Genomic DNA, 27,139 nt, shown 5'->3' with positions numbered 1-27,139 from the left:
ATACACGTGCTATGGCGCCGCCTGCTGTTATACACGTGCTATGGCACCTCGTGCTGTTATACAACTGCTATGGCGCTGCCTGCTGTTATATACACGTGATATGGCGCCTCCTGCTGTTAAGCACGTGCTATGGCGCCACCTGCTGTTATACACGTGCTATGGCGCCTCCTGCTGTTATACACGTGACATGGCGCTTCCTTCTCTTACACACCTGCTATGGCGCCTCCTGCTGTTATACACCTGCTAAGGTTCCTCCTGCTGTTATACACATCCTATGGCACCTCCTGCTGTTATACACGTGCTAAAGATCCATCTGCTGTTATGCACATGCTATGGCGCCTCCTGCTGTTATGCACATGCTATGGCGCCTCCTGCTATTACACACCTGCTATGGCGCCTCCTGCTGTTATACACCTGCTAAGGATCCACCTGCTGTTATACACGTGCTATGGCGCCTCCTGCTGTTATACACGTGCTATGGCACCGCCTACTGTTATACACGTGATATGGTGCCTCCTGCTGTTATACACGTGCCATGGCGCGTCCTGTTGTTATACACGTGATATGGCGCCTCCTTCTGTTACACACCAGCTATGGCGCCTCCTGCTGTTATACACCTGCTAAGGATCCTCCTGCTGTCATACACTTGCTATGTCACCTCCTGCTGTCATACAGGTGCTATGGCGCCTCCTGCTGTTACACACCTGCTAAGGATCCACCTGCTGTTATACACGTGCTATGGCGCCTCCTGCTGTTATACACGTGCTATGGCGCCGCCTACTTTTATACACGTGCTATGGCGCCGCCTGCTGTTATACACGTGCTATGGCACCTCGTGCTGTTATACAACTGCTATGGCGCTGCCTGCTGTTATATACACGTGATATGGCGCCTCCTGCTGTTAAGCACGTGCTATGGCGCCACCTGCTGTTATACACGTGCTATGGCGCCGCCTGCTGTTATACATGTGACATGGCGCCTCCTTCTCTTACACACCTGCTATGGCGCCTCCTGCTGTTATACACCTGCTAAGGTTCCTCCTGCTGTTATACATGTGCTATGGTGCCTCCTGCTGTTATACACATCCTATGGCGCCTCCTGCTGTTATACACGTGCTAAAGATCCATCTGCTGTTATGCACATGATATGGCGCCTCCTGCTGTTATGCACATGCTATGGCGCCTCCTGCTATTACACACCTGCTATGGCGCCTCCTGCTGTTATACACCTGCTAAGGATCCACCTGCTGTTATACACGTGCTATGGCGCCTCCTGCTGTTATACACGTGCTATGGCACCGCCTACTGTTATACACGTGATATGGTGCCTCCTGCTGTTATACACCTGCTAAGGATCCACCTACTGTTATACAACTGCTATGGCGCCTCCCGCTGTTATACACGTGCTATGGCGCCTCCTGCTGTTATATACGTGCTATGGCGCCTCCTACTGTTATACACGTGCTATGGCGCCTCCTGCTGTTATACACCTGCTAAGGTTCCTCCTGCTGTTATACACGTGCTACGGCACCGCCTACTGTTATACACGTGATATGGTGCCTCCTGCTGTTATACACCTGCTAAGGATCCACCTACTGTTATACAACTGCTATGGCGCCTCCTGCTGTTATACACGTGCTATGGCGCCTCCTGCTGTTATACACGTGCTATGGCACCTCGTGCTGTTATACAACTGCTATGGCGCTGCCTGCTGTTATATACACGTGATATGGCGCCTCCTGCTGTTAAGCACGTGCTATGGCGCCACCTGCTGTTATACACGTGCTATGGCGCCGCCTGCTGTTATACATGTGACATGGCGCCTCCTTCTCTTACACACCTGCTATGGCGCCTCCTGCTGTTATACACCTGCTAAGGTTCCTCCTGCTGTTATACATGTGCTATGGTGCCTCCTGCTGTTATACACATCCTATGGCGCCTCCTGCTGTTATACACGTGCTAAAGATCCATCTGCTGTTATGCACATGATATGGCGCCTCCTGCTGTTATGCACATGCTATGGCGCCTCCTGCTATTACACACCTGCTATGGCGCCTCCTGCTGTTATACACCTGCTAAGGATCCACCTGCTGTTATACACGTGCTATGGCGCCTCCTGCTGTTATACACGTGCTATGGCACCGCCTACTGTTATACACGTGATATGGTGCCTCCTGCTGTTATACACGTGATATGGCGCTTCCTGCTGTTATACACCTGCTAAGGATCCACCTACTGTTATACAACTGCTATGGCGCCTCCCGCTGTTATACACGTGCTATGGCGCCTCCTGCTGTTATATACGTGCTATGGCGCCTCCTACTGTTATACACGTGCTATGGCGCCTCCTGCTGTTATACACCTGCTAAGGTTCCTCCTGCTGTTATACACGTGCTATGGCACCGCCTACTGTTATACACGTGATATGGTGCCTCCTGCTGTTATACACCTGCTAAGGATCCACCTACTGTTATACAACTGCTATGGCGCCTCCTGCTGTTATACACGTGCTATGGCGCCTCCTGCTGTTATATACGTGCTATGGCGCCTCCTGCTGTTATACACGTGCTATGGCGCCTCCTGCTGTTATACACATGCTATGGCGCCTCCTGCTGTTATACACGTGCTAAAGATCCATCTGCTGTTATGCACATGCTATGGCGCCTCCTTCTCTTACACACCTGCTATGGCGCCTCCTGCTGTTATACACCTGCTAAGGTTCCTCCTGCTGTTATACACGTGCTATGGCGCCTCCTGCTGTTATACACATCCTATGGCGCCTCCTGCTGTTATACACATGCTATGGCGCCTCCTGCTGTTATACACGTGCTAAAGATCCATCTGCTGTTATGCACATGCTATGGTGCCTCCTGCTATTACACACCTGCTATGGCGCCTCCTGCTGTTATACACCTGCTAAGGATCCACCTGCTGTTATACACGTGCTATGGCACCGCCTACTGTTATACACGTGATATGGTGCCTCCTGCTTTTATACACGTGATATGGCGCTTCCTGCTGTCATACACGTGTTATGTCGCCTCCTGCTGTTATACACCTGCTAAGGATCCACCTACTGTTATACAGGTGCTATGGCACCGCCTGCTGTTATACACGTGCTATGATGCCACCTGTTGTTATACAACTGCTATGGCGCCTCCTGCTGTTATACACGTGCTATGGCGCCTCCTGCTGTTATACACGTGCTATGGCGCCTCCTGCTGTTATACACGTGCTAAAGATCCATCTGCTTTTATGCACATGCTATGGCGCCTCCTGCTATTACACACCTGCTATGGCGCCTCCTGCTGTTATACACCTGCTAAGGATCCACCTGCTGTTATACACGTGCTATGGCAGCTCCTGCTGTTATACACGTGCTATGGCGCCGCCTGCTGTTATACACGTGATATGGCGCCTCCTGCTGTTATACACCTGCTAAGGATCCACCTACTGTTACACAGGTGCTATGGCGCCGCCTGCTGTTATACACGTGCTATGATGGCACCTGCTGTTACACACGTGCTATGGCACCTCCTGCTGTTATACTACTGCTATGGCGCCTCCTGCTGTTATACACGTGCTATGGCGCGTCCTGCTGTTATACACGTGATATGGCGCCTCCTTCTGTTACACACCAGCTATGGCGCCTCCTGCTGTTATACACCAGCTAAGGATCCTCCTGCTGTCATACACGTGCTATGGCGCCATCTGCTGTTATACACTTGCTATGTCGCCTCCTGCTGTTATACACGTGCTATGGCGCCTCCTGTTACACACCTGCTAAGGATCCATCTGCTGTTATACACGTGCTATGGCGCCTCCTGCTGTTACACACCTGCTAAGGATCCACCTGCTGTTATACACGTGCTATGGCGCCTCCTGCTGTTACACACCTGCTAAGGATCCATCTGCTGTTATATACGTGCTATGGCGCCGCCTACTTTTATACACGTGCTATGGCACCTCGTGCTGTTATACAACTGCTATGGCGCTGCCTGCCGTTATATACACGTGATATGGCGCCTCCTGCTGTTATACACGTGCTATGGCGCCTCCTTCTCTTACACACATGCTAAAGATCCATCTGCTGTTATGCACATGCTATGGCGCCTCCTGCTGTTATACACCTGCTAAGGATCCACCTGCTGTTATACACGTGCTATGGCACCGCCTACTGTTATACACGTGATATGGTGCCTCCTGCTGTTATACAACTGCTATGGCGCCTCCTGCTGTTAAGCACGTGCTATGGCGATGCCTGCTGTTATACACCTGCCAAGGATCCTCCTGCTGTTATACACACCATAGCACACGACCCTCAAGCGATGGAGGTCACTGGCAGTCCTGGAGAGTGGATTGTCATGGGGTTATGGACAGTATGGCAGAGGGTGGTGGGGAATATTAGCGATCACAAGATGGCCAGAGGATGGTCCTCAGCAGCACAAAGTATTTCAGGGATGAGTGTGATGACCTTGTGTGGAGGCAGTGACTGACGCAGGACCACCTCATCTCAGATGGTGTAGATGGGGTGAGAAGGATTTTGAGTACAAGTGCATAAGATAATGAGGTTATGTGTGGATTAGAGTGCAAGGCCGGGATATCATTTTGGTAAGAGATGATCATCTAAATTTATAGGGATGGACAGAACAAGAGACCTTTCAAATGAGAAGAGGACATCTCCACATCTCAACATGTCACCATCCTCATAGACAGGATTCCTTACTGTAAGCGACACTACAGACCCCGTGACCAGAGGACTTTGTGATGGATGATGTGGTTGGAAGCCTTCTTGTAGGACACTAAATTCTCAGGATGGAACATAGATTCTAGTGGACGTAGAGGAGGTGCGCCGAGATGTTGTGGAGAGGTGGAAGGTGTCCCCTCGCTGGGATGTTGTGGGGAGGTGGGAGATGTCCCCTCACTGGGATGTTGTGGGGAGGTGTCCCCTCGCTGGAATGTTGTGGGGAGGTGGGAGGTGTCCCCTCGCTGAGATGTTGTGGGGAGGTGGGAGGTGTCCCCTCGCTGGGATGTTGTGGGGAGGTGGGAGGTGTCCCCTCGCTGGGATGTTGTGGGGAGGTGTCCCCTCGTTGGGATCTTTTGAGGAGTTGGGAGGTGTCTCCTCTCTGGGATCTTGTGGGGAGGTGGGAGATGTCCCCTCGCTGGGATGTTGTGGGGAGGTTTGAGATGTCCCCTCGCTGGGATGTTGTGGGGAGGTGACCCCTCGCTGGGATGTTGTGGGGAGGTGGGAGATGTCCCCTCGCTGGGATGTTGTGGGGAGGTTTGAGATGTCCCCTCGCTGGGATGTTGTGGGGAGGTTTGAGATGTCCCCTCGCTGGGATGTTGTGGGGAGGTGACCCCTCGCTGGGATGTTGTGGGGAGGTGGGAGATGTCCCCTCACTGGGATGTTGTGGGGAGGTGGGAGGTGTCCCCTCGCTGGGATGTTGTGGGGAGGTGGGAGGTGTCCCCTCGCTGGGATGTTGTGAGGAGGTGGGAGGTGTCCCCTCGCTGCGATGTTGTGGGGAGGTGGGAGGTGTCCCCTCGCTGGGATGTTGTGGGGAGGTGTCCCCTCGCTGGGATGTTGTGGGGAGGTGTCCCCTCGTTGGGATCTTTTGAGGAGTTGGGAGGTGTCTCCTCTCTGGGATCTTGTGGGGAGGTGGGAGATGTCCCCTCGCTGGGATGTTGTGGGGAGGTTTGAGATGTCCCCTCGCTGGGATGTTGTGGGGAGGTTTGAGATGTCCCCTCGCTGGGATGTTGTGGGGAGGTGACCCCTCGCTGGGATGTTGTGGGGAGGTGGGAGATGTCCCCTCACTGGGATGTTGTGGGGAGGTTTGAGATGTCCCCTCGCTGGGATGTTGTGGGGAGGTTTGAGATGTCCCCTCGCTGGGATGTTGTGGGGAGGTGGGAGATGTCCCCTCGCTGGGATGTTGTGGGGAGGTGGGAGGTGTCCCCTCGCTGGGATGTTGTGGGGAGGTGGGAGATGTCCCCTCGCTGGGATGTTGTGAGGAGGTGGGAGGTGTCCCCTCGCTGCGATGTTGTGGGGAGGTGGGAGGTGTCCCCTCGCTGGGATGTTGTGGGGAGGTGGGAGGTGTCCCCTCGCTGGGATGTTGTGGGGAGGTGTCCCCTCGTTGGGATCTTTTGAGGAGTTGGGAGGTGTCTCCTCTCTGGGATCTTGTGGGGAGGTGGGAGATGTCCCCTCACTGGGATGTTGTGGGGAGGTTTGAGATGTCCCCTCGCTGGGATGTTGTGGGGAGGTTTGAGATGTCCCCTCGCTGGGATGTTGTGGGGAGGTGTCCCCTCGTTGGGATCTTTTGAGGAGTTGGGAGGTGTCTCCTCTCTGGGATCTTGTGGGGAGGTGGGAGATGTCCCCTCGCTGGGATGTTGTGGGGAGGTTTGAGATGTCCCCTCTCTGGGATGTTGTAAGGAGGTTTGAGATGTCCCCTCGCTGGGATGTTGTGGGGAGGTTTGAGATGTCCCCTCGCTGGGATGTTGTGGGGAGGTGACCCCTCGCTGGGATGTTGTGGGGAGGTGGGAGATGTCCCCTCACTGGGATGTTGTGGGGAGGTGGGAGGTGTCCCCTCACTGGGATGTTGTGGGGAGGTGGGAGATGTCCCCTCGCTGGGATGTTGTGAGGAGGTGGGAGGTGTCCCCTCGCTGGGATGTTGTGAGGTGGGAGGTGTCCCCTCGCTGGGATGTTGTGGGGAGGTGGGAGGTGTCCCCTCGCTGGGATGTTGTGAGGAGGTGGGAGGTGTCCCCTCGCTGGGATGTTGTGAGGAGGTGGGAGGTGTCCCCTCGCTGGGATGTTGTGAGGAGGTGGGAGGTGTCCCCTCGCTGGGATGTTGTGAGGAGGTGGGAGGTGTCCCCTCGCTGGGATGTTGTGAGGAGGTGGGAGGTGTCCCCTCGCTGGGATGTTGTGAGGAGGTGGGAGATGTCCCCTCGCTGAGATGTTGTGAGGAGGTGTCCCCTCGCTGGGATGTTGTGAGGAGGTGTCCCCTCTCTGGGATGTTGTGAGGAGGTGGGAGATGTCCCCTCGCTGGGATGTTGTGAGGAGGTGACCCCTCGCTGGGATGTTGTGAGGAGGCGGAAGGTGTCCCCTCGCTGGGATGTTGTGAGGAGGTGACCCCTCGCTGGGATGTTGTGATGCGGTGGGAGGTGACCCCTCGCTGGGATGTTGTGAGGAGGTGGGAGGTGTCCCCTCGCTGGGATGTTGTGAGGAGGTGGGAGATGTCCCCTTGGTGAGATGTTCAGGACCATAACAACTACAATCCATCGGCCAAGTAAAAAGTTGCAGACAGACGACCAATGTTTAAACCAATGTTTATTAATAGAATTTTCTTCGGTGCTCTGTTCTCTTTGATTCCAGACATTCCTCAAATATTTACAAAACTGACCCGCTCATAGCAAACGGTAGACGTAAAGCAGCACTTATGTAAAATATATCTATATATAGGTCCCCATCTGATATCGAGCATGCACTGTACTGTGACCACTCGCACAGACTCCATCCGATCCTACAGAGTCGTGCATCCATGGACAACAAAGGTATCGAAGGATCCATCGGAGAATAGGAAGGGAAAAAAAAACATGAAAATACACCATGGTCTTCTACTCAAGTTTTTGGAGATTGTCAGATTCTGTGCGGTCAAGTGCTTCCGGCGATACTCAGTATCCATATAATCCGCAGCACGCTCAATGTCAGAGGGACACGATTGTTTCATCGCCCGTATACATGAATTGCCGTCTTAAGTAACCGGGTTTCATACAACGCAAACAAAAATTAAAGCTAAAAACTCAAGAAAAAAAAAAACATCACTGCAAACTGAGTAACAGAACAAAATGCCAACATGGTAAAAAGGATTTGTAGACCTTGAACCAACATTCACGTATTTACAAAATGAACCCTTTCCAGGTAAAAACGTCACCCGATTTGAACGTCAGCCACACATTGAGGTCATCATGCAAAATTCACATCAGATACACCAGAATCTAGAGACGTCGAGAGGTTCTCGTCCCGTTAGGACCTTGGTTAGATTCTGCTATAGGAGGATAGGGGTCGCGAAAGGCAATATAGACCCTGCACTTTGCAGGAAATTACTATGTTCAGCATCCAAGCGGACAAAAACATCAGTGTAACGGGTGCCAACACAGGTATCTTTGGTGAGATGGTATGGTCCATGGTCATCAAACTCTACATTCACAGCAGAACAGTCATCTTTGATGGTCAGGAGAAACCACACTTGGTCTTCATGGTAGAAGAAGAGATACTCGAGCAACTTTTTGAATTCAGCCTTCGTAAGAGAAGATCAGCCCCTAAGGCGGTCAGGATGTATCTCACAACCGGCCAAGGAGAACGCAACAGAAGCCAATCATTGATGGCAGTCCTTGTTTCTAGGATGAAGACCATACATGGCTGGCCGTCTCTCCATTGTGAAGCTGTCGAGACTTCCAGAAGGAGGTCGTATTAGAACCCAAAAAACACCAGGGTGACACCTTCCACTAGCGATGTATAAACATTATACATAAAACATGCATCGTCGATGCACGGTGGAGCACGTATGCATGGAGGTCGGTGGAGACGCACACAAGTAGACACACATACGCGCACACATTAGTATAATACACTCAACTAAAAAAAAAAAAAGGCAAGAATTGCAAAAAAAACCAAAAAACAACAAAAAAAAGTGCTGGTATCTGAGTGAATTTGTGCATAATGCCAAGTCGCTGTTGTGCAAATTTGACAGCTCGTGTAGGTCTTTACTTCAAAAACAAATATTTAAAAACAAAAAGTAAAAAAAAAAAAAAAGGTCAAAATGAGCTTACACGGTAGGGGCAGGTCTAACCACCGCTACGTAAAAGAGAAACGACAACACAATGAACACTTTTGGTTGATTTGTAGACGTTGCTAGGAGCAGTCATAGAAGAGTTAAAAAAAAGTCCTTTATGTCTCAACCCGAAAACAAAAAAAAAAAGTAACATCGGACCTCAGATCGGATCAAGACCCCCCCCAAGCCAAAAATGGACTGTAAAAACTATTGCCAGGAGAAAAACATTGTGTAAATTTTTGGCTCTCCCACCGGTGTTACTCCTGGAAAAGCCCTCAAAAATACACATTTGGTTCATTAGATACATAGAAGGCTTTAAAAAAAAACCAAAACATCAGGTCCGGAGGTGAGAGAAGAGCAGGACCCAACCACTCCAGAGCTTCCAGTTACGGCCGTCGAGGTCCATGTCCACCTCAATCCACTTTGGTCAATTGTCATTGTACAAATCCAAAAAGTTTCGACAATGAGAATAAGATCCGAAACCCGTCCCCCAGAAAAATACGAAACCCTACAATTCCTCCGTCGTTGAACAAGCGTCCACTTTGTGTGATTGTCTGAGGCTCCTCCTAATGCTCGGCGTCCATGGCATCCAGGTACTTGGACTCGATGATCTTGGGCAGCAGGTTGTATCTGTGGAGGAGACGAGGTGTTTAGATGTGGCATCGTCATTACACGGGTCCTGATATACGAGGCGGGGCGAAGAGTAGGCTTACATCTGGACATGGAAGAGCTTGTGATGTAGGATCAACTTTTTTTGGTCACATTAAAAACCACCTAAAACTACCTACTGCAATACTGCTCAGAATAGCATCCCACAAAATTAGTAATACTACAATGCAGCACTAATAATACTCCAGCAACTCCATAAATATTGCAGTCAGGCTATAACCAATAAAGACCCCAGACCGGCCAATAAATAACAATACAGACCAATAAGCCCCACAGCGCCCAGACCAATAAGCCCCACAGTCCCCAGACCAATAAGCCCCACAGTCCCCAGACCAATAAGCCCCACAGCGCCCAGACCAATAAGCCCCACAGCGCCCAGACCAATAAGCCCCACAGCGCCCAGACCAATAAGCCCCACAGCGCCCAGACCAATAAGCCCCACAGCCCCCAGACCAATAAGCCCCACAGCCCCCAGACCAATAAGCCCCACAGCCCCCAGACCAATAAGCCCCACAGCGCCCAGACCAATAAGCCCCACAGCGCCCAGACCAATAAGCCCCACAGCGCCCAGACCAATAAGCCCCACAGCGCCCAGACCAATAAGCCCCACAGCGCCCAGACCAATAAGCCCCACAGCGCCCAGACCAATAAGCCCCACAGCGCCCAGACCAATAAGCCCCACAGCGCCCAGACCAATAAGCCCCACAGCCCCCAGACCAATAAGCCCCACAGCCCCCAGACCAATAAGCCCCACAGTCCCCAGACCAATAAGCCCCACAGCGCCCAGACCAATAAGCCCCACAGCCCCCAGACCAATAAGCCCCACAGCCCCCAGACCAATAAGCCCCACAGCCCCCAGACCAATAAGCCCCACAGCCCCCAGACCAATAAGCCACACAGCCCCCCAGACCCATAAGCCACACAGCCCCCCAGACCAATAAGCCCCACAGCGCCCAGACCAATAAGCCCCACAGCGCCCAGACCAATAAGCCCCACAGCCCCCAGACCAATAAGCCCCACAGCCCCCAGACCAATAAGCCCCACAGCCCCCAGACCAATAAGCCCCACAGCCCCCAGACCAATAAGCCCCACAGCCCCCAGACCAATAAGCCCCACAGCCCCCAGACCAATAAGCCCCACAGCCCCCAGACCAATAAGCCCCACAGCCCCCAGACCAATAAGCCCCACAGCCCCCAGACCAATAAGCCCCACAGCCCCCAGACCAATAAGCCCCACAGCCCCCAGACCAATAAGCCCCACAGCCCCCAGACCAATAAGCCCCACAGCCCCCAGACCAATAAGCCCCACAGCCCCCAGACCAGCCAATAAATAATAGACATTAAACCAGACAATAAATAGCCAATACAGATCCCTAGACCAACTAATACAAACCCCAGGTCAATTAATTGATAAAAATGCAGCCCCCAGACCAGATAACTAATAATACTCTAGGACCACATAGTAATAAAGCAGACCCTGGGGTAGAGGAATGCAGCATGTGGAAGTGCTCCTGGGTCTTATGAGGAGGTCTGGGTGGTAGGTTGTCCCCCTCTCCTGTAGGCCCTTCTCTACATGTAGTTAGGACAGTGTGTTTGCTGTGGAGGCCACTTACCTGATAGGTATCATTCCTATCATAATCAGCGGAAAGATCATCTTCATGTAGGGGAGGGGGGACATGCCGAAGCCACACAGGATGAGGAGCTGCAGGACCTGGAGGCCGGTGAAGTAGTGGATCTTCCTCTGGGGGACCCTCCGGATGTAATGGGTGGGGGGGTACGCAGTCTGCAGGGGAGAACAGTACACACTGACCACAGGGAGCCCATAATAATACAACATATAATATACAGAGAGCTGCACCCAGACCAGGGAGGAGGGAGGACCGCAGGGGGAAAACAACAAGAATGGAAGAAAACAGAAGTAACAAGGAAAATACGGAATAAAGCTTATGGACACTGTGTATCATGGGATGGATCTGTGCGGCGAGGGCTCGGGTTGTAAGGTGGGACATAGGTTCTGCTCTTTACTGGACGGGTTTATCATGGACCCTGTGCAGACACCAATACATGAGAAAACCCCGGCCCCGAGGTGTACGCTGGATATGTCTGTGTATATTGCGGTATATAATACTGACACGATGTATGTGACACTGTCCCTCTGTGTATATTGCGGTATATAATACTGACACAATGTGTGTGACACTTCCCTCTGTGTATATTGCGGTATATAATACTAACACTATGTATGTGACACTTCCCTCTGTGTATATTGCGGTATATAATACTGACACTATGTATGTGACACTTCCCTCTGTGTATATTGCGGTATATAATACTGACACAATGTGTGTGACACTTCCCCCTGTGTATATTGCGGTATATAATACTGACACTATGTATGTGACACTTCCCTCTGTGTATATTGCGGTATATAATACTGACACGATGTATGTGACACTGTCCCTCTGTGTATATTGCGGTATATAATACTAACACTATGTATGTGACACTTCCCTCTGTGTATATTGCAGTATATAATACTGACACAATGTGTGTGACACTTCCCTCTGTGTATATTGCAGTATATAATACTGACACAATGTGTGTGACACTTCCCTCTGTGTATATTGCGGTATATAATACTGACACTATGTATGTGACACTTCCCCCTGTGTATATTGCGGTATATAATACTGACACTATGTATGTGACACTTCCCCCTGTGTATATTGCGGTATATAATACTGACACGATGTATGTGACACTGTCCCTCTGTGTTTATTGCGGTATATAATACTGACACGATGTATGTGACACTGTCCCTCTGTGTATATTGCGGTATATAATACTGACACGATGTGTGACACTTACATACATTGTGTATATTGCGGTATATAATACTGACACTGAGGGAAGGTGTCACATACATCGTGTCAGTATTATATACTGCAATATACACAGAGGGAAGGTGTCACATACATAGTGTCAGTATTATATACCGCAATATACACAGAGGAAAGTGTCACATACATCGTGTCAGTATTATATACCGCAATATACACAGAGAGACAGTGTCACATACATCGTGTCAGTATTATATACCGCAATATACACAGAGGGAAGGTGTCACACACATCGTGTCAGTATTATATACCGCAATATACACAGAGGAAAGTGTCACATACATCGTGTCAGTATTATATACCGCAATATACACAGAGGAAAGTGTCACATACATAGTGTCAGTATTATATACCGCAATATACACAGGGGGAAGGTGTCACACACATCGTGTCAGTATTATATACCGCAATATACACAGAGGGAAGTGTCACATACATAGTGTCAGTATTATATACCGCAATATACACAGGGGGAAGTGTCACATACATAGTGTCAGTATTATATACCGCAATATACACAGAGGGAAGGTGTCACACACATCGTGTCAGTATTATATACCGCAATATACACAGAGGGAATGTGTGACATACATCGTGTCAGTATTATATACCGCAATATACACAGAGGGAAGATGTGACATACATAGTGTCAGTATTATATACCGCAATATACACAGAGGGAAGGTGTCACATACATCGTGTCAGTATTATATACCGCAATATACACAGAGGGAATGTGTGACATACATCGTGTCAGTATTATATACCGCAATATACACAGAGGGAAGGTGTCACATACATCGTGTCAGTATTATATACCGCAATATACACAGAGGGAATGTGTGACATACATCGTGTCAGTATTATATACCGCAATATACACAGAGGGACAGTGTCACACATCGTGTCAGTATTATATACCGCAATATACACAGAGGGAAGTGTCACATACATAGTGTCAGTATTATATACCGCAATATACACAGAGGGAAGTGTCACATACATAGTGTCAGTATTATATACCGCAATATACACAGAGGGACAGTGTCACATACATCGTGTCAGTATTATATACCGCAATATACACAGAGGGAAGTGTCACACACATCGTGTCAGTATTATATACCGCAATATACACAGAGGGAAGTGTCACATACATCGTGTCAGTATTATATACCGCAATATACACAGAGGGGAAAGTGTCACATACATAGTGTCAGTATTATATACCGCAATATACACAGAGGGACAGTGTCACATACATCGTGTCAGTATTATATACCGCAATATACACAGAGGGGAAAGTGTCACATACATCGTGTCAGTATTATATACCGCAATATACACAGAGGGAAGGTGTCACATACATCGTGTCAGTATTATATACCGCAATATACACAGAGGGACAGTGTCACATACATAGTGTCAGTATTATATACAGCAATATACACAGAGGGACAGTGTCACATACATTGTGTCAGTATTATATACCGCAATATACACAGAGGGAAGGTGTCACATACATAGTGTCAGTATTATATACCGCAATATACACAGGGGGAAGTGTCACATACATCGTGTCAGTATTATATACCGCAATATACACAGAGGGACAGTGTCACATACATCGTGTCAGTATTATATACCGCAATATACACAGGGGGAAGTGTCACATACATTGTGTCAGTATCATATACCGCAATATACACAGAGGGAAGTGTCACATACATAGTGTCAGTATTATATACCGCAATATACACAGAGGAAAGTGTCACATACATAGTGTCAGTATTATATACCGCAATATACACAGAGGGAAGGTGTCACATACATCGTGTCAGTATTATATACCGCAATATACACAATGTCTGACACTTCCCCTCTATTGGCTGCTGATCAGATGTTTACCATAGAACGAGCGGTGACCTATGACCCCTGGCAGGAAGCGCACGGCGCTGTTATATAGGCTGAGATGTATGCAGGGCTCTAGATGAAACACAATGGAGCCTTTGATGTGCCGCGGGGTCAGTGATACACAATAATCCCACATCCTGGGGAAACAACAAGCCCCCGCTCTACCCCCCCACCCCCAAATTACACCTACCTGCTCTTTCAGCAGCAGAGCCACCCGCTCAAAGAGCTGGCTGCCGTCTATGGAGGTCAGGGCGATGTACAGGAAGAGGCCGTACAGGACGGGTTTAGGGATCCACTGCAGCGGGAGAGGCAGGAGGAAGAGGGAGAGGCCCACCAAAATATTGGCCAACAGCGAGGTCAGACGCGTCTCCTTCACACTCACAATCCTGACGGACACAAGGGGACAAACACGTCAAAGGTCAGCAGACAGGAGGGTCCGGAGGTTATAAAGAACCCATGGAGCGCCCCCTATGGACCGGGAAACACTTCATGTAGTTGTTACTATTACACTATACTAGGATTGTGTGCACCGCTACACTGTGACGGAGCCTCAGCTGCGAGATTTCTCAGGTTTCTTACGTCTCATAGATGTGTCCATGCTCCACTCTCTCCTCCACGTTGGCCAGCGCTCGTACGTGCATGGGGGAGTGCGGGAAGGCGGCGTGGATCCAGGGCAGGCCAAAGACGGACAGTCCGGTGTTAATAAGCGCCACCAGGAGGAGGTCCCAGTGATACGCTGTACCCTTCACCAGCCTAGAACACAAGACATACAGTCAGGATCTTGTAGTGTATGTACCATCCTCACACTCATGGACTCTAATGCTCTTATCAATAAAAAATTGTCCTCACACTGCTGTGCTCTGTGTAACTTAACTGTTGTAAACCCCTCCTCTCTGTAGTATCCAACCAGAAGCCTTCTACAACTTTCACTCATGGAAAACGGAGGAGCTGTGGAGCAACCCAGGGCCAGAGAGCTAAGAGCACAGCAGTGTGAGGATGTGCCGTACAGTAGGATAATGGCCCCTGGTGGGTCACAGTTATTTAGCTTTACCTGTTCTCAGGTGCATTAGTGAGCGACGCCACAATGTTCTGCTCTATGAAGAAGAGCATGGACAGGAGGAAGCCCAGGCCCATGGCGCTGGTGATGGAACCCATGGACAGTGACCCGATGGGCGCCAGCACAAACAGACTCTCCGCTTCAATGTAGTTAAACTGGGTGACTGTAGGAAAAAACAAAAAAAAAAAAAATCACATCAAGATGAGACGGAGAAGACCATCACCCCTGGACCTCAAGTAGAACCTCTAAGGAGAACCGGACACGGACTTCTTCCCGATACATCCAGGATCGGCTCCATACTAGGAGAACGTATACAGCGTCCAAATATTCTACAGACTCATTAGTGGAGCCGAAACCTGTCCGACATAGAAATGGGACATGGATGGATTTTTGTGGGCAAGTCATAGATGAAGAAGTCCTCCCTGAGGTCTCTGAACTGTAGACAGGTGACCACCACGGAGCCGAGGAGATGGATGGAGACATTTTTTTTGTGTGTGTTCCCAAAATACGAAAACAATTCGAAAGAAAAAAAAAAAATCCAATTGCGAATGGACAAGGGGTGAATAACAGCAGCGGTGACCTCCCGTTTCCACTGACCGGCTAACGTCACCAGAGGACAGGATAAACACTTGGCTCCTCCACCAGGGTCTTCCTGGGGTGGAAAGGCTTCTCCTTTTTGCCAAATTGATCTGAATCAGTTCCCATCACCCCCATTGTCTATGGAGGGGCCGAATGTGGAAAGTAACAACTCGCACCGCGCCTCCCGAACATCTGGAGATACAGAGGCGAATCCCCTTCCTGTTATTTGGTGCGAACAATAAGGATTTTGGGGAACGGTTCTGAGGAATCACTTTTACCAAGAGGATTTCCATGGAATCGTACAAAATATAAGGGGGTGTCAGGATTCTACACATACGTGTCTACAGGTGATGAGTGACCAGAATTCACACCAGACCAAGACCCATAATGCCGGGGCACGCGATATACCCTTATGTACAAGAATATAACTACTATAATACTGCCCCCTATGTACAAGAATATAACTACTATAATACTGCCCCTATGTACAAGAATATAACTACTATAATACTGCCCCATGTGTACAGGAATATAACCACTATAATACTGCCCCCTATGTACAATGATATAACTACTATAATACTGTCCCCTATGTACAAGAATATAACTACTATAATACTGTCCCCTATGTACAGGAATATAACTACTATAATACTGCCCCCTATGTACAAGAATATAACTACTATAATACTGCCCCCTATGTACAAGAATATAACTACTATAATACTGTCCCCTATGTACAAGAATATAACTACTATAATGCTGCCCCCTATGTAAAAGAATATAACTACTATAATACTGCCCCCTATGTACAAGAATATAACTACTATAATGCTGCCCCCTATGTAAAAGAATATAACTACTATAATACTGCCCCCTATGTACAAGAATATAACTACTATAATACTGCCCCCTATGTACAGGAATATAACTACTATAATACTGCCCCTATGTACAAGAATATAACTACTATAATACTGCCCCCTATGTACAAGAATATAACTACTATAATACTGCCCCCTATGTACAAGAATATAACTACTATAATACTGCCCCCTATGTACAGGAATATAACTACTATAATGCTGCCCCCTATGTAAAAGAATATAACTACTATAATACTGCCGCCTATGTACAAGAATATAACTACTATAATACTGCCCCCTATGTACAAGAATATAACTACTATAATGCTGCCCCCTATGTAAAAGAATATAACTACTATAATACTGCCGCCTATGTACAAGAATATAACTACTATAATACTGCCCCCTATGTACAATGATATAACTACTATAATACTGTCCCCTATGTACAAGAATATAACTACTATAATGCTGCCCCCTATGTAAAAGAATATAACTACTATAATACTGCCCCCTATGTACAAGAATATAACTACTATAATGCTGCCCCCTATGTAAAAGAATATAACTACTATAATACTGCCCCCTATGTACAAGAATATAACTACTATAATACTGCCCCCTATGTACAGGAATATAACCACTATAATACTGCCCCCTATGTACAAGAATATAACTACTATAATACTGCCCCCTATGTACAGGTATATAACTACTATAATACTACTACCCCCTATGTACAAGAATATAACTGCTATAATACTACTACCCCCTATGTACAAGAATATAACTGCTATAATACTGCCCCCTATGTACAAGAATATAACTGCTATAATACTGCCCCCTATGTACAAGAATATAACTGCTATAAAACTGCCCCCTATGTACAAGAATATAACTACTATAATACTGCCCCCTATGTACAAGAATATAACTACTATAATACTGCCCCCTATGTACAAGAATATAACTGCTATAAAACTGCCCCCTATGTACAAGAATATAACTACTATAATACTGCCCCCTATGTACAAGAATATAACTACTATAATACTGCCCCCTATGTACAAGAATATAACTACTATAATACTGCCCCCTATGTACAGGAATATAACTACTATAATACTACTACCCCCTATGTACAGGTATATAACTACTATAATACTACTACCCCCTATGTACAAGAATATAACTGCTATAATACTGCCCCCTATGTACAAGAATATAACTGCTATAATACTGCCCCTATGTACAGGAATATAACTACTATAATACTGCCCCCTATGTACAAGAATATAACTACTATAATACTGCCCCCTATGTACAAGAATATAACTACTATAATACTGCCCCCTATGTACAGGAATATAACTACTATAATACTGCCCCCTATGTACAAGAATATAACTACTATAATACTGCCCTCTATGTACAAGAATATAACTACTATAATACTGCCCCCTATGTATAAGAATATAACTACTATAATACTGCCCCCTATGTATAAGAATATAACTACTATAATACTGCCCCCTATGTACAGGAATATAACTACTATAATACTGCCCCCTATGTACAAGAATATAACTACTATAATACTGCCCCCTATGTACAGGAATATAACTACTATAATACTGCCCCCTATGTATAAGAATATAACTACTATAATACTGCCCCCTATGTACAGGAATATAACTACTATAATACTGCCCCCTATGTACAAGAATATAACTACTAGAATACTGCCCCCTATGTACAAGAATATAACTACTATAATACTGCCCCCTATGTAAAAGAATATAACTACTAGAATACTGCCCCCTATGTACAAGAATATAACTACTATAATACTGCCCCCTATGTACAAGAATGTAACTACTATAATACTGCCCCCTATGTACAAGAATATAACTACTATAATACTGCCCCCTATGTACAAGAATGTAACTACTATAATACTGCCCCCTATGTACAAGAATATAACTACTAGAATACTGCCCCCTATGTACAGGAATATAACTACTATAATACTGCCCCCTATGTACAAGAATGTAACTACTATAATACTGCCCGCTATGTACAAGAATATAACTACTGCAATACTGCCCCCTATGTACAAGAATATATCTACTATAATACTGCCCCCTATGTACAAGACTATAACTACTATAATACTGCCTCCTATGTACAGGAATATAACTACTATAATACTGCCCCCTATGTACAAGAATATAACTACTATAATACTGCCCTCTATGTACAAGAATATAACTACTATAATACTGCCCCCTATGTACAGGAATATAACTACTATAATACTGCCCCTATGTACAAGAATATAACTACTATAATACTGCCCCCTATGTACAGGAATATAACTACTATAATACTGCCCCCTATGTACAAGAATATAACTACTATAATACTGCCCTCTATGTACAAGAATATAACTACTATAATACTGCCCTCTATGTACAAGAATATAACTACTATAATACTGCCCCCTATGTACAAGAATATAACTACTATAATACTGCCCCCTATGTACAAGAATATAATTACTATAATACAGCCCCTATGTACAAGAATATAACTACTATAATACTGTCCCCTATGTACAAGAATATAACTACTATAATACTGTCCCCTATGTACAAGAATATAACTACTATAATACTGTCCCCTATGTACAAGAATATAACTACTATAATACTACCCCCTATGTACAAGAATATAACTACTATAATACTGCCCCTATGTACAAGAATATAACTACTATAATACTGCCCCCTATGTACAGGAATATAACTACTATAATACTGCCCCTTATGTACAAGACTATAACTACTATAATACTGCCCCCTATGTACAAGAATATAACTACTATAATACTGCCCCTATGTACAAGAATATAACTACTATAATACTGCCCCCTATGTACAGGAATATAACTACTATAATACTGCCCCTATGTACAAGAATATAACTACTATCATACTGCCCCCTATGTACAGGAATATAACTACTATAATACTGCCCCTATGTACAAGAATATAACTACTATAATACTGCCCCCTATGTACAGGAATATAACTACTATAATACTGCCCCCTATGTACAAGAATATAACTACTATAATACTGCCCTCTATGTACAAGAATATAACTACTATAATACTGCCCTCTATGTACAAGAATATAACTACTATAATACTGCCCCCTATGTACAAGAATATAACTACTATAATACTGCCCCCTATGTACAAGAATATAATTACTATAATACAGCCCCTATGTACAAGAATATAACTACTATAATACTGTCCCCTATGTACAAGAATATAACTACTATAATACTGTCCCCTATGTACAAGAATATAACTACTATAATACTGTCCCCTATGTACAAGAATATAACTACTATAATACTGTCCCCTATGTACAAGAATATAACTACTATAATACTACCCCCTATGTACAAGAATATAACTACTATAATACTGCCCCTATGTACAAGAATATAACTACTATAATACTGCCCCTATGTACAAGAATATAACTACTATAATACTGCCTCCTATGTACAGGAATATAACTACTATAATACTGCCCCTTATGTACAAGACTATAACTACTATAATACTGCCCCCTATGTACAAGAATATAACTACTATAATACTGCCCCTATGTACAAGAATATAACTACTATAATACTGCCCCCTATGTACAAGAATATAACTACTATAATACTGCCCCTATGTACAAGAATATAACTACTATAATACTGCCCCCTATGTACAGGAATATAACTACTATAATACCTTTTGTGATAACTTTTAATGGATAACAGGAATATATGACGTTACTGCTTATGTCAGGGTGCTCCTGATGAACTTTTTTTCTTGTGTCTCTGGAGTAATGGGGGGCAGTTATACAGTAACATCCTGTGAGTGGAGATATTTCGGTATATTTGGGGAGCACTGATCTCCCCTGTCCCTGTACATGCAGCGGTGGGAGAACATTCAGCAGCCCCAGGGGACCGGGTTATTGGAAGAGGAAAACTGGCATAAAAGTCTATCTAATCCCCTGTAATTAGGAGCTTAATCCGCTGTGGCCCCGAGGTCGAAGCCGTCCCGCTAACCCCAGGGGCGGCTCCTGTTATGTCAACACAAGAGGAAGGATTGAACGGCCGACTTACTGCGTATATCCTGAAAGAAGTAGGACCCCACCACGGAGAAGGTCAGGACAGAGATGGGCAGCGCACAATCGGACAGCATCTCCCGGACTCTGGAGTGCAGGTACGGGCTGGAATACAGGAAGATGGGGACACATTACACAACATACAGTCATCTGATTATTACATCACCGGGACCATCTAAAGAAAGAAGAAACTAGTGTCCTCAGAATCACTGATGGGCGGTACTAAATGGGCGGTCTTCTAAATGGGTGGAGATAATTTGCATATTTACAAACGCAAGTTTAAACTATGCAGAGCTCCAGACAGTGAAAAGTTCATTTATATTCCAGGATTACACATCTCCTGACACTGCTGTGCTCTGATCTCTCTAGATTGAGATGCTCCAATGTGCTCTGAGTAAAAGCTGTAGCAGGCTACGAGAGAGAGCTACGAGAGATACAAGGTAGAGTCTCACCTCTTCTTGAACTGGTACAACGTGTGACCGAGCCACAGAGTCCCAAACATGAGCATCAGGCTGAGGACGGCCGACTCTTTCCCGTGCTGTAGGTTCTCGTGATCCGCGCTCTGGTTGTGCAGGGAGGAGCCGTTCAGGGTGGAGTTAAGGAAGGCGTAAGGAGGTAAGGTCACATTGGGGAAGGGGTCATACGACTCCTTGTTATGATGGAGGTAGGATCCAGGGGCTTCCAGGTAATAATTCTTGAAGACTGTAAGACATAAAAGAAAAATCTATAGTTTGGTGGGGGGGAGAGGGGGTACCGATTGTCAGACCTCCTCGATCACACAGTGATCACCGTATACAACTTACAATTGTAATCACATCTTAGCACTAGTAAGATCAGTGGTAACTACAACCATTAACCAGGGAATGAAACGCGACAGAGCTGATGAACCTACTGGCACAGATACCCTAGTAGAAGGGGATGTCGACAGACTGAAATGCGTTGATCATGTTTGGTGGTCACTTTTCTAACAAAAAGGACTGAAAAGATTAATTATCGGATAGAAACGCTCTATAGAAAGGCGAGTCCGGTACAATAGGGCACACTCAGGAATCAACTGTGGTCAAAGCCAGAACTGAAACGCTTAGAGAAAGCCTCTATCTAGGGATTAAAGATGTTGGTGCGGTGAGATGTCCAATCTTACAGCATTAAGGTAAAAGAAAATTATTTATAATTTGAGATCTACATGATTGGATATAGGGAGTGAAATGCGTTGAACATTTGGGACTAAGTGCTGTACACAATTTAAGATGACCATTCTAAAAAAAAAAAAAAAAAAAAAAAAAAAGATAAAAATGTGTTAACTTGAAATGCGTTCATAGTTTGAAACCCACTTTCGCCTGAAATGCGTCGAACACACGCGATAATCTGCTGTGGACAGACTCAAATGTGCAGATCATAGCTTAATAGATGCAGAAGCAAAAAATTGAGGATTAACTTTGACATAATGACGGGATGTGGGGAGCTCATGTTGTTCACATCTAAAATTGATAGATGCTTGGGCAACGCGTTTCTGTTTTTCTTTCCCTATACAGATAACACTTACTTGAATCCCACTTTGACACACAGTGGTGACAGCTACCTTGTAAGCAGAGATTGAAAAGTGACAAATCTACTGACAAAGGCTCTGTGTACGCTGCCCATCAGCAGGGATTGAAACGCGTTGATTAGGTGACAACTTTACAAGCACAAGGAGTGAAAAAAAGTTCATGATTAGAGGTGAACGCTCTATGAAGGAGAGCCTGAAATGTGCTGATAATCTCAGAGAGCAACTCTACTTAAAGCAGAGACTGAAATGCGTTGATAAGGAGAGAACGACTTCCCACTGATACAGGAAATGAACTGCATGGACAAGGAGGAAAAAAAAAAAAAACCTATAGGACTCACAAGGGGACATGCTCTGTGATGAGGAGGGAACAAAATATGCTAATAATTTTAGATGACCACTATTGGAAGAAGGGACTGAAATGCGTTGATGAGTGCAGACACTGTACAACATTGACGGGTTTATATGATAAGTACTGATGGCTGGGGTAGAAACATGTATATAACTTAAGGCAATATTAGGAGAGACAGAAGTGCGTTTAAAATTAGAAGAACTCTATAGGATCAAAACGCGTTGAAAATCTGAGATATTATATTGAGAGGATTAAAATCTAAGAAACCATTAATAGTACAACTCAAATTGTGGAAATGAAGATGAGCTATGACAGAGGTGGACTATGTCCAGATCTTCTGTTACCTTGATCTATAACAGACAATAGGCCTGGAGCGACGCGCTTCCATGTGTTTTTTCCTTTGTCTGATGAGCGCAGATAACACTTGATGGAGACCACGCTGTGGTGACAACTACTTGGTAAGCAGAGATAGGAGAGCGATGAGGTGACAGCTATGGGAACTAGGGACTGAAACGCGATGATAACCATTTTTGTAGAGTCGGGTCAGAGGTGTGTGAGGAGAGGATAACTATGACATAGGTGGAAGGTCTGATGGTCTACAGTGGTGTCCACATCTGTGATAGACAATGGGCCTGGAGTAACGCGCTTCCTTGTGTTTTTTCCTCTAGGTGATGAGTGCAGATCATACGTGATGGAGACTGGTGAGAGCGGGGCTGGGGGAGCTGGACAGGTGTTACTGGGGGGAGCTCTGCTTTATGTCTGGTGACCTCTTATGCTCACTGGATCCAGATGTCTTCAGCTTCCTGCAGCTGTCTCTCCCCAACCAGCGGCACAACAAGGCAGAGAAATGCAAACTAATGTGGAAACATCTGACCTGATTGTTATTACAGGAGAACCTCGCTCAGGGAGACCGCCATATAGTATAATGTACATTCACAGATCATATACTTATAGTGCAGGGGCTTGTAGGTAAGCAAGACAGAGAAGATCCACAGTGTGGCGCAACTTCACTTTGGTAAGAATCTTTATTGCAAATGAACTACGCGTTTCGGCGCTTGGACCAGCGCCTTCGTCAGGTTCGGCAAACAAGATAAAAGGTAACATACATGGCTATATTTTATACATAGAGGCTGGGAGCCTCATTCTCAAAAAGGGGAGGTACATTATAGGTAAGATGGTGGGATAGGAAGATGCTGCTGTCCATCAGTGGCAGCCCCGTGTTTTTTACAGGTTAAAACAATAAATATTTGGATAATAACACAATGACACAATAATAACACAATAACACAATAATAACACAGTAATAATCCTGCATACTTCATATAGATACAGATAGGTTGGTTAAAATAACGGGTTAAAAATAGCATGTTAATAAAGAAGAAAAAAAAAAAAAAAAAAAAAAATTTGAAAAAGAATAATAAGGGGTTTACCCTGGATCCAGTGGGAAGGTGTATTGTTGGGGCTTATGTTTGGTTGGGACCTGGGGGACTCAAGTGTGTCCCCCAGGTCCCAACCAAACATAAGCCCCAACAATACACCTTCCCACTGGATCCAGGGTAAACCCCTTATTATTCTTTTTCAAATTTTTTTTTTTTTTTTTTTTTCTTCTTTATTAACATGCTATTTTTAACCCGTTATTTTAACCAACCTATCTGTATCTATATGAAGTATGCAGGATTATTACTGTGTTATTATTGTGTTATTGTGTTATTATTGTGTCATTGTGTTATTATCCAAATATTTATTGTTTTAACCTGTAAAAAACACGGGGCTGCCACTGATGGACAGCAGCATCTTCCTATCCCACCATCTTACCTATAATGTACCTCCCCTTTTTGAGAATGAGGCTCCCAGCCTCTATGTATAAAATATAGCCATGTATGTTACCTTTTATCTTGTTTGCCGAACCTGACGAAGGCGCTGGTCCAAGCGCCGAAACGCGTAGTTCATTTGCAATAAAGATTCTTACCAAAGTGAAGTTGCGCCACACTGCGGATCTTCTCTGTCTTGCTTACCTACAAGCATCTCCACACCGCGGGATTCTACCTCTGGACGTTCAATCCTCGTGGCTCCACCGGCAGCACTCCACATACTTGACTACATGCTAGGCTAAAAGATAGCCGCAAGGTGAGCAGCTTTTAATAGCATTTTTTAAATACCTTTTTTTAATCAAACCTACACTTGAGTCGATGCGCCCTGGTCTTTTCCCTTCTACTCCTGATTCATAGAATCGGTCCAGACCCTCTCCTTATAGTGCAGGGGATAAGGGTGAGCCCCTACTACAGCAACATGGGACTCCGCTCCACTAATACTGGCCGATCAACTGCAACACGACTACTACTGGCTGCTCAACTGCAACCCGACTGCTACTGGCTGCTCAACTGCAACCCGACTGCTACTGGCTGCTCAACTGCAACCCGACTGCTACTGGCCGCTCAACTGCAACCCGACTGCTACTGGCCGCTCAACTGCAACCCGACTACTACTGGCCGATCAACTGCAACCCGACTACTACTGGCCGATCAACTGCAACCCGACTACTACTGGCCGATCAACTGCAACCCGACTACTACTGGCCGATCAACTGCAACCCGACTGCTACTGGCCGATCAACTGCAACCCGACTGCTACTGGCCGATCAACTGCAACCCGACTGCTACTGGCCGATCAACTGCAACCCGACTACTACTGGCCGATCAACTGCAACCCGACTACTACTGCCTGATCAACTGCAACCCGACTACTACTGCCTGATCAACTGCAACCCGACTACTACTGGCCGATCAACTGCAACCCGACTACTACTGGCCGATCAACTGCAACCCGACTACTACTGGCCGATCAACTGCAACCCGACTGCTACTGGCCGATCAACTGCAACACGACTGCTACTGGCCGATCAACTGCAACCCGACTACTACTGGCCGATCAACTGCAACCCGACTACTACTGGCCGATCAACTGCAACCCGACTGCTACTGGCCGATCAACTGCAACCCGACTGCTACTGGCCGATCAACTGCAACACGACTACTACTGGCCGATCAACTGCAACACGACTACTACTGGCCGATCAACTGCAACACGACTACTACTGGCCGATCAACTGCAACACGACTACTACTGGCCGATCAACTGCAACCCGACTACTACTGGCCGATCAACTGCAACCCGACTACTACTGGCCGATCAACTGCAACCCGACTACTACTGGCCGATCAACTGCAACCCGACTACTACTGGCCGATCAACTGCAACCCGACTACTACTGGCCGATCAACTGCAACCCGACTACTACTGGCCGATCAACTGCAACCCGACTACTACTGGCCGATCAACTGCAACCCGACTACTACTGGCCGATCAACTGCAACCCGACTACTACTGGCCGATCAACTGCAACCCGACTACTACTGCCTCATCAACTGCAACCCGACTACTACTGCCTCATCAACTGCAACACGACTACTACTGGCCGATCAACTGCAACACGACTACTACTGGCCGATCAACTGCAACACGACTACTACTGGCCGATCAACTGCAACACGACTACTACTGGCTGATGACATCACTAGCTGCTCCACTCTTACTGGCTGATGACATCACTAGCTGCTCCACTCTTACTGGCTGATGACATCACTAGCTGCTCCACTCTTACTGGCTGATGACATCACTAGCTGCTCCACTCTTACTGGCTGATGACATCACTAGCTGCTCCACTCTTACTGGCTGATGACATCACTAGCTGCTCCACTCTTACTGGCTGATGACATCACTAGCTGCTCCACTCTTACTGGCTGATGACATCACTAGCTGCTCCACTCTTACTGGCTGATGACATCACTAGCTGCTCCACTCTTACTGGCTGATGACATCACTAGCTGCTCCACTCTTACTGGCTGATGACATCACTATCAGCTCCACTTTTACTGGCTGATGACATCACTAGCTGCTTCACTCTTACTGGCTGATGACATCACTCTAATCTCTAATTTTACTAGACGATGACATCACTTTTAGCTCTACTCTTACTAATGACATCACTATCTGCACCACTCTTACTGATGACATCACTCTAATAAATCCTGGACAGGCTGAGCTGGTTCTTCTGGCCATCTCCATCCTGTTCTCCTATTAAAGTACAGAACAGTGAAGACCCCCCTCCCCCTTACCTACATATCACTAGTGAGTTTTCTATTTTCATACATTTGGGCAACACCATCAGCTGATGGCTGAT

General features: G+C 46.3%; 1 protein-coding gene across 6 annotated transcripts in view; it reads right to left on the bottom strand.

Moving 5' to 3' along the window:
• Window positions 1-7,299: 7,299 nt before the first annotated feature.
• Window positions 7,300-27,139, bottom strand: part of SLC4A11 (solute carrier family 4 member 11) — a 248,717-nt gene continuing 228,877 nt past the window's right edge. For all 6 annotated transcript variants that reach the window (XM_072126353.1, XM_072126356.1, XM_072126357.1 and 3 more), the window contains 7 exons: window positions 21,457-21,706; window positions 21,003-21,109; window positions 15,355-15,523; window positions 14,883-15,056; window positions 14,494-14,689; window positions 11,103-11,272; window positions 7,300-9,451 (listed from right to left, as the gene is read on the bottom strand). In XM_072126353.1, the coding sequence (XP_071982454.1) occupies window positions 9,388-9,451; window positions 11,103-11,272; window positions 14,494-14,689; window positions 14,883-15,056; window positions 15,355-15,523; window positions 21,003-21,109; window positions 21,457-21,706 (1,130 nt within the window). In that variant the 3' untranslated portion in view covers window positions 7,300-9,387. The remainder of the gene's footprint in view (window positions 9,452-11,102; window positions 11,273-14,493; window positions 14,690-14,882; window positions 15,057-15,354; window positions 15,524-21,002; window positions 21,110-21,456; window positions 21,707-27,139) is intronic.

Source organism: Engystomops pustulosus, chromosome 1, assembly GCF_040894005.1.
Source record: "Engystomops pustulosus chromosome 1, aEngPut4.maternal, whole genome shotgun sequence".
In the NCBI taxonomy this organism is placed as follows: domain Eukaryota; kingdom Metazoa; phylum Chordata; class Amphibia; order Anura; family Leptodactylidae; genus Engystomops; species Engystomops pustulosus.
Note: the sequence above shows the minus strand (reverse complement) of the source record. Positions and strands in the feature narration are given on the sequence as shown.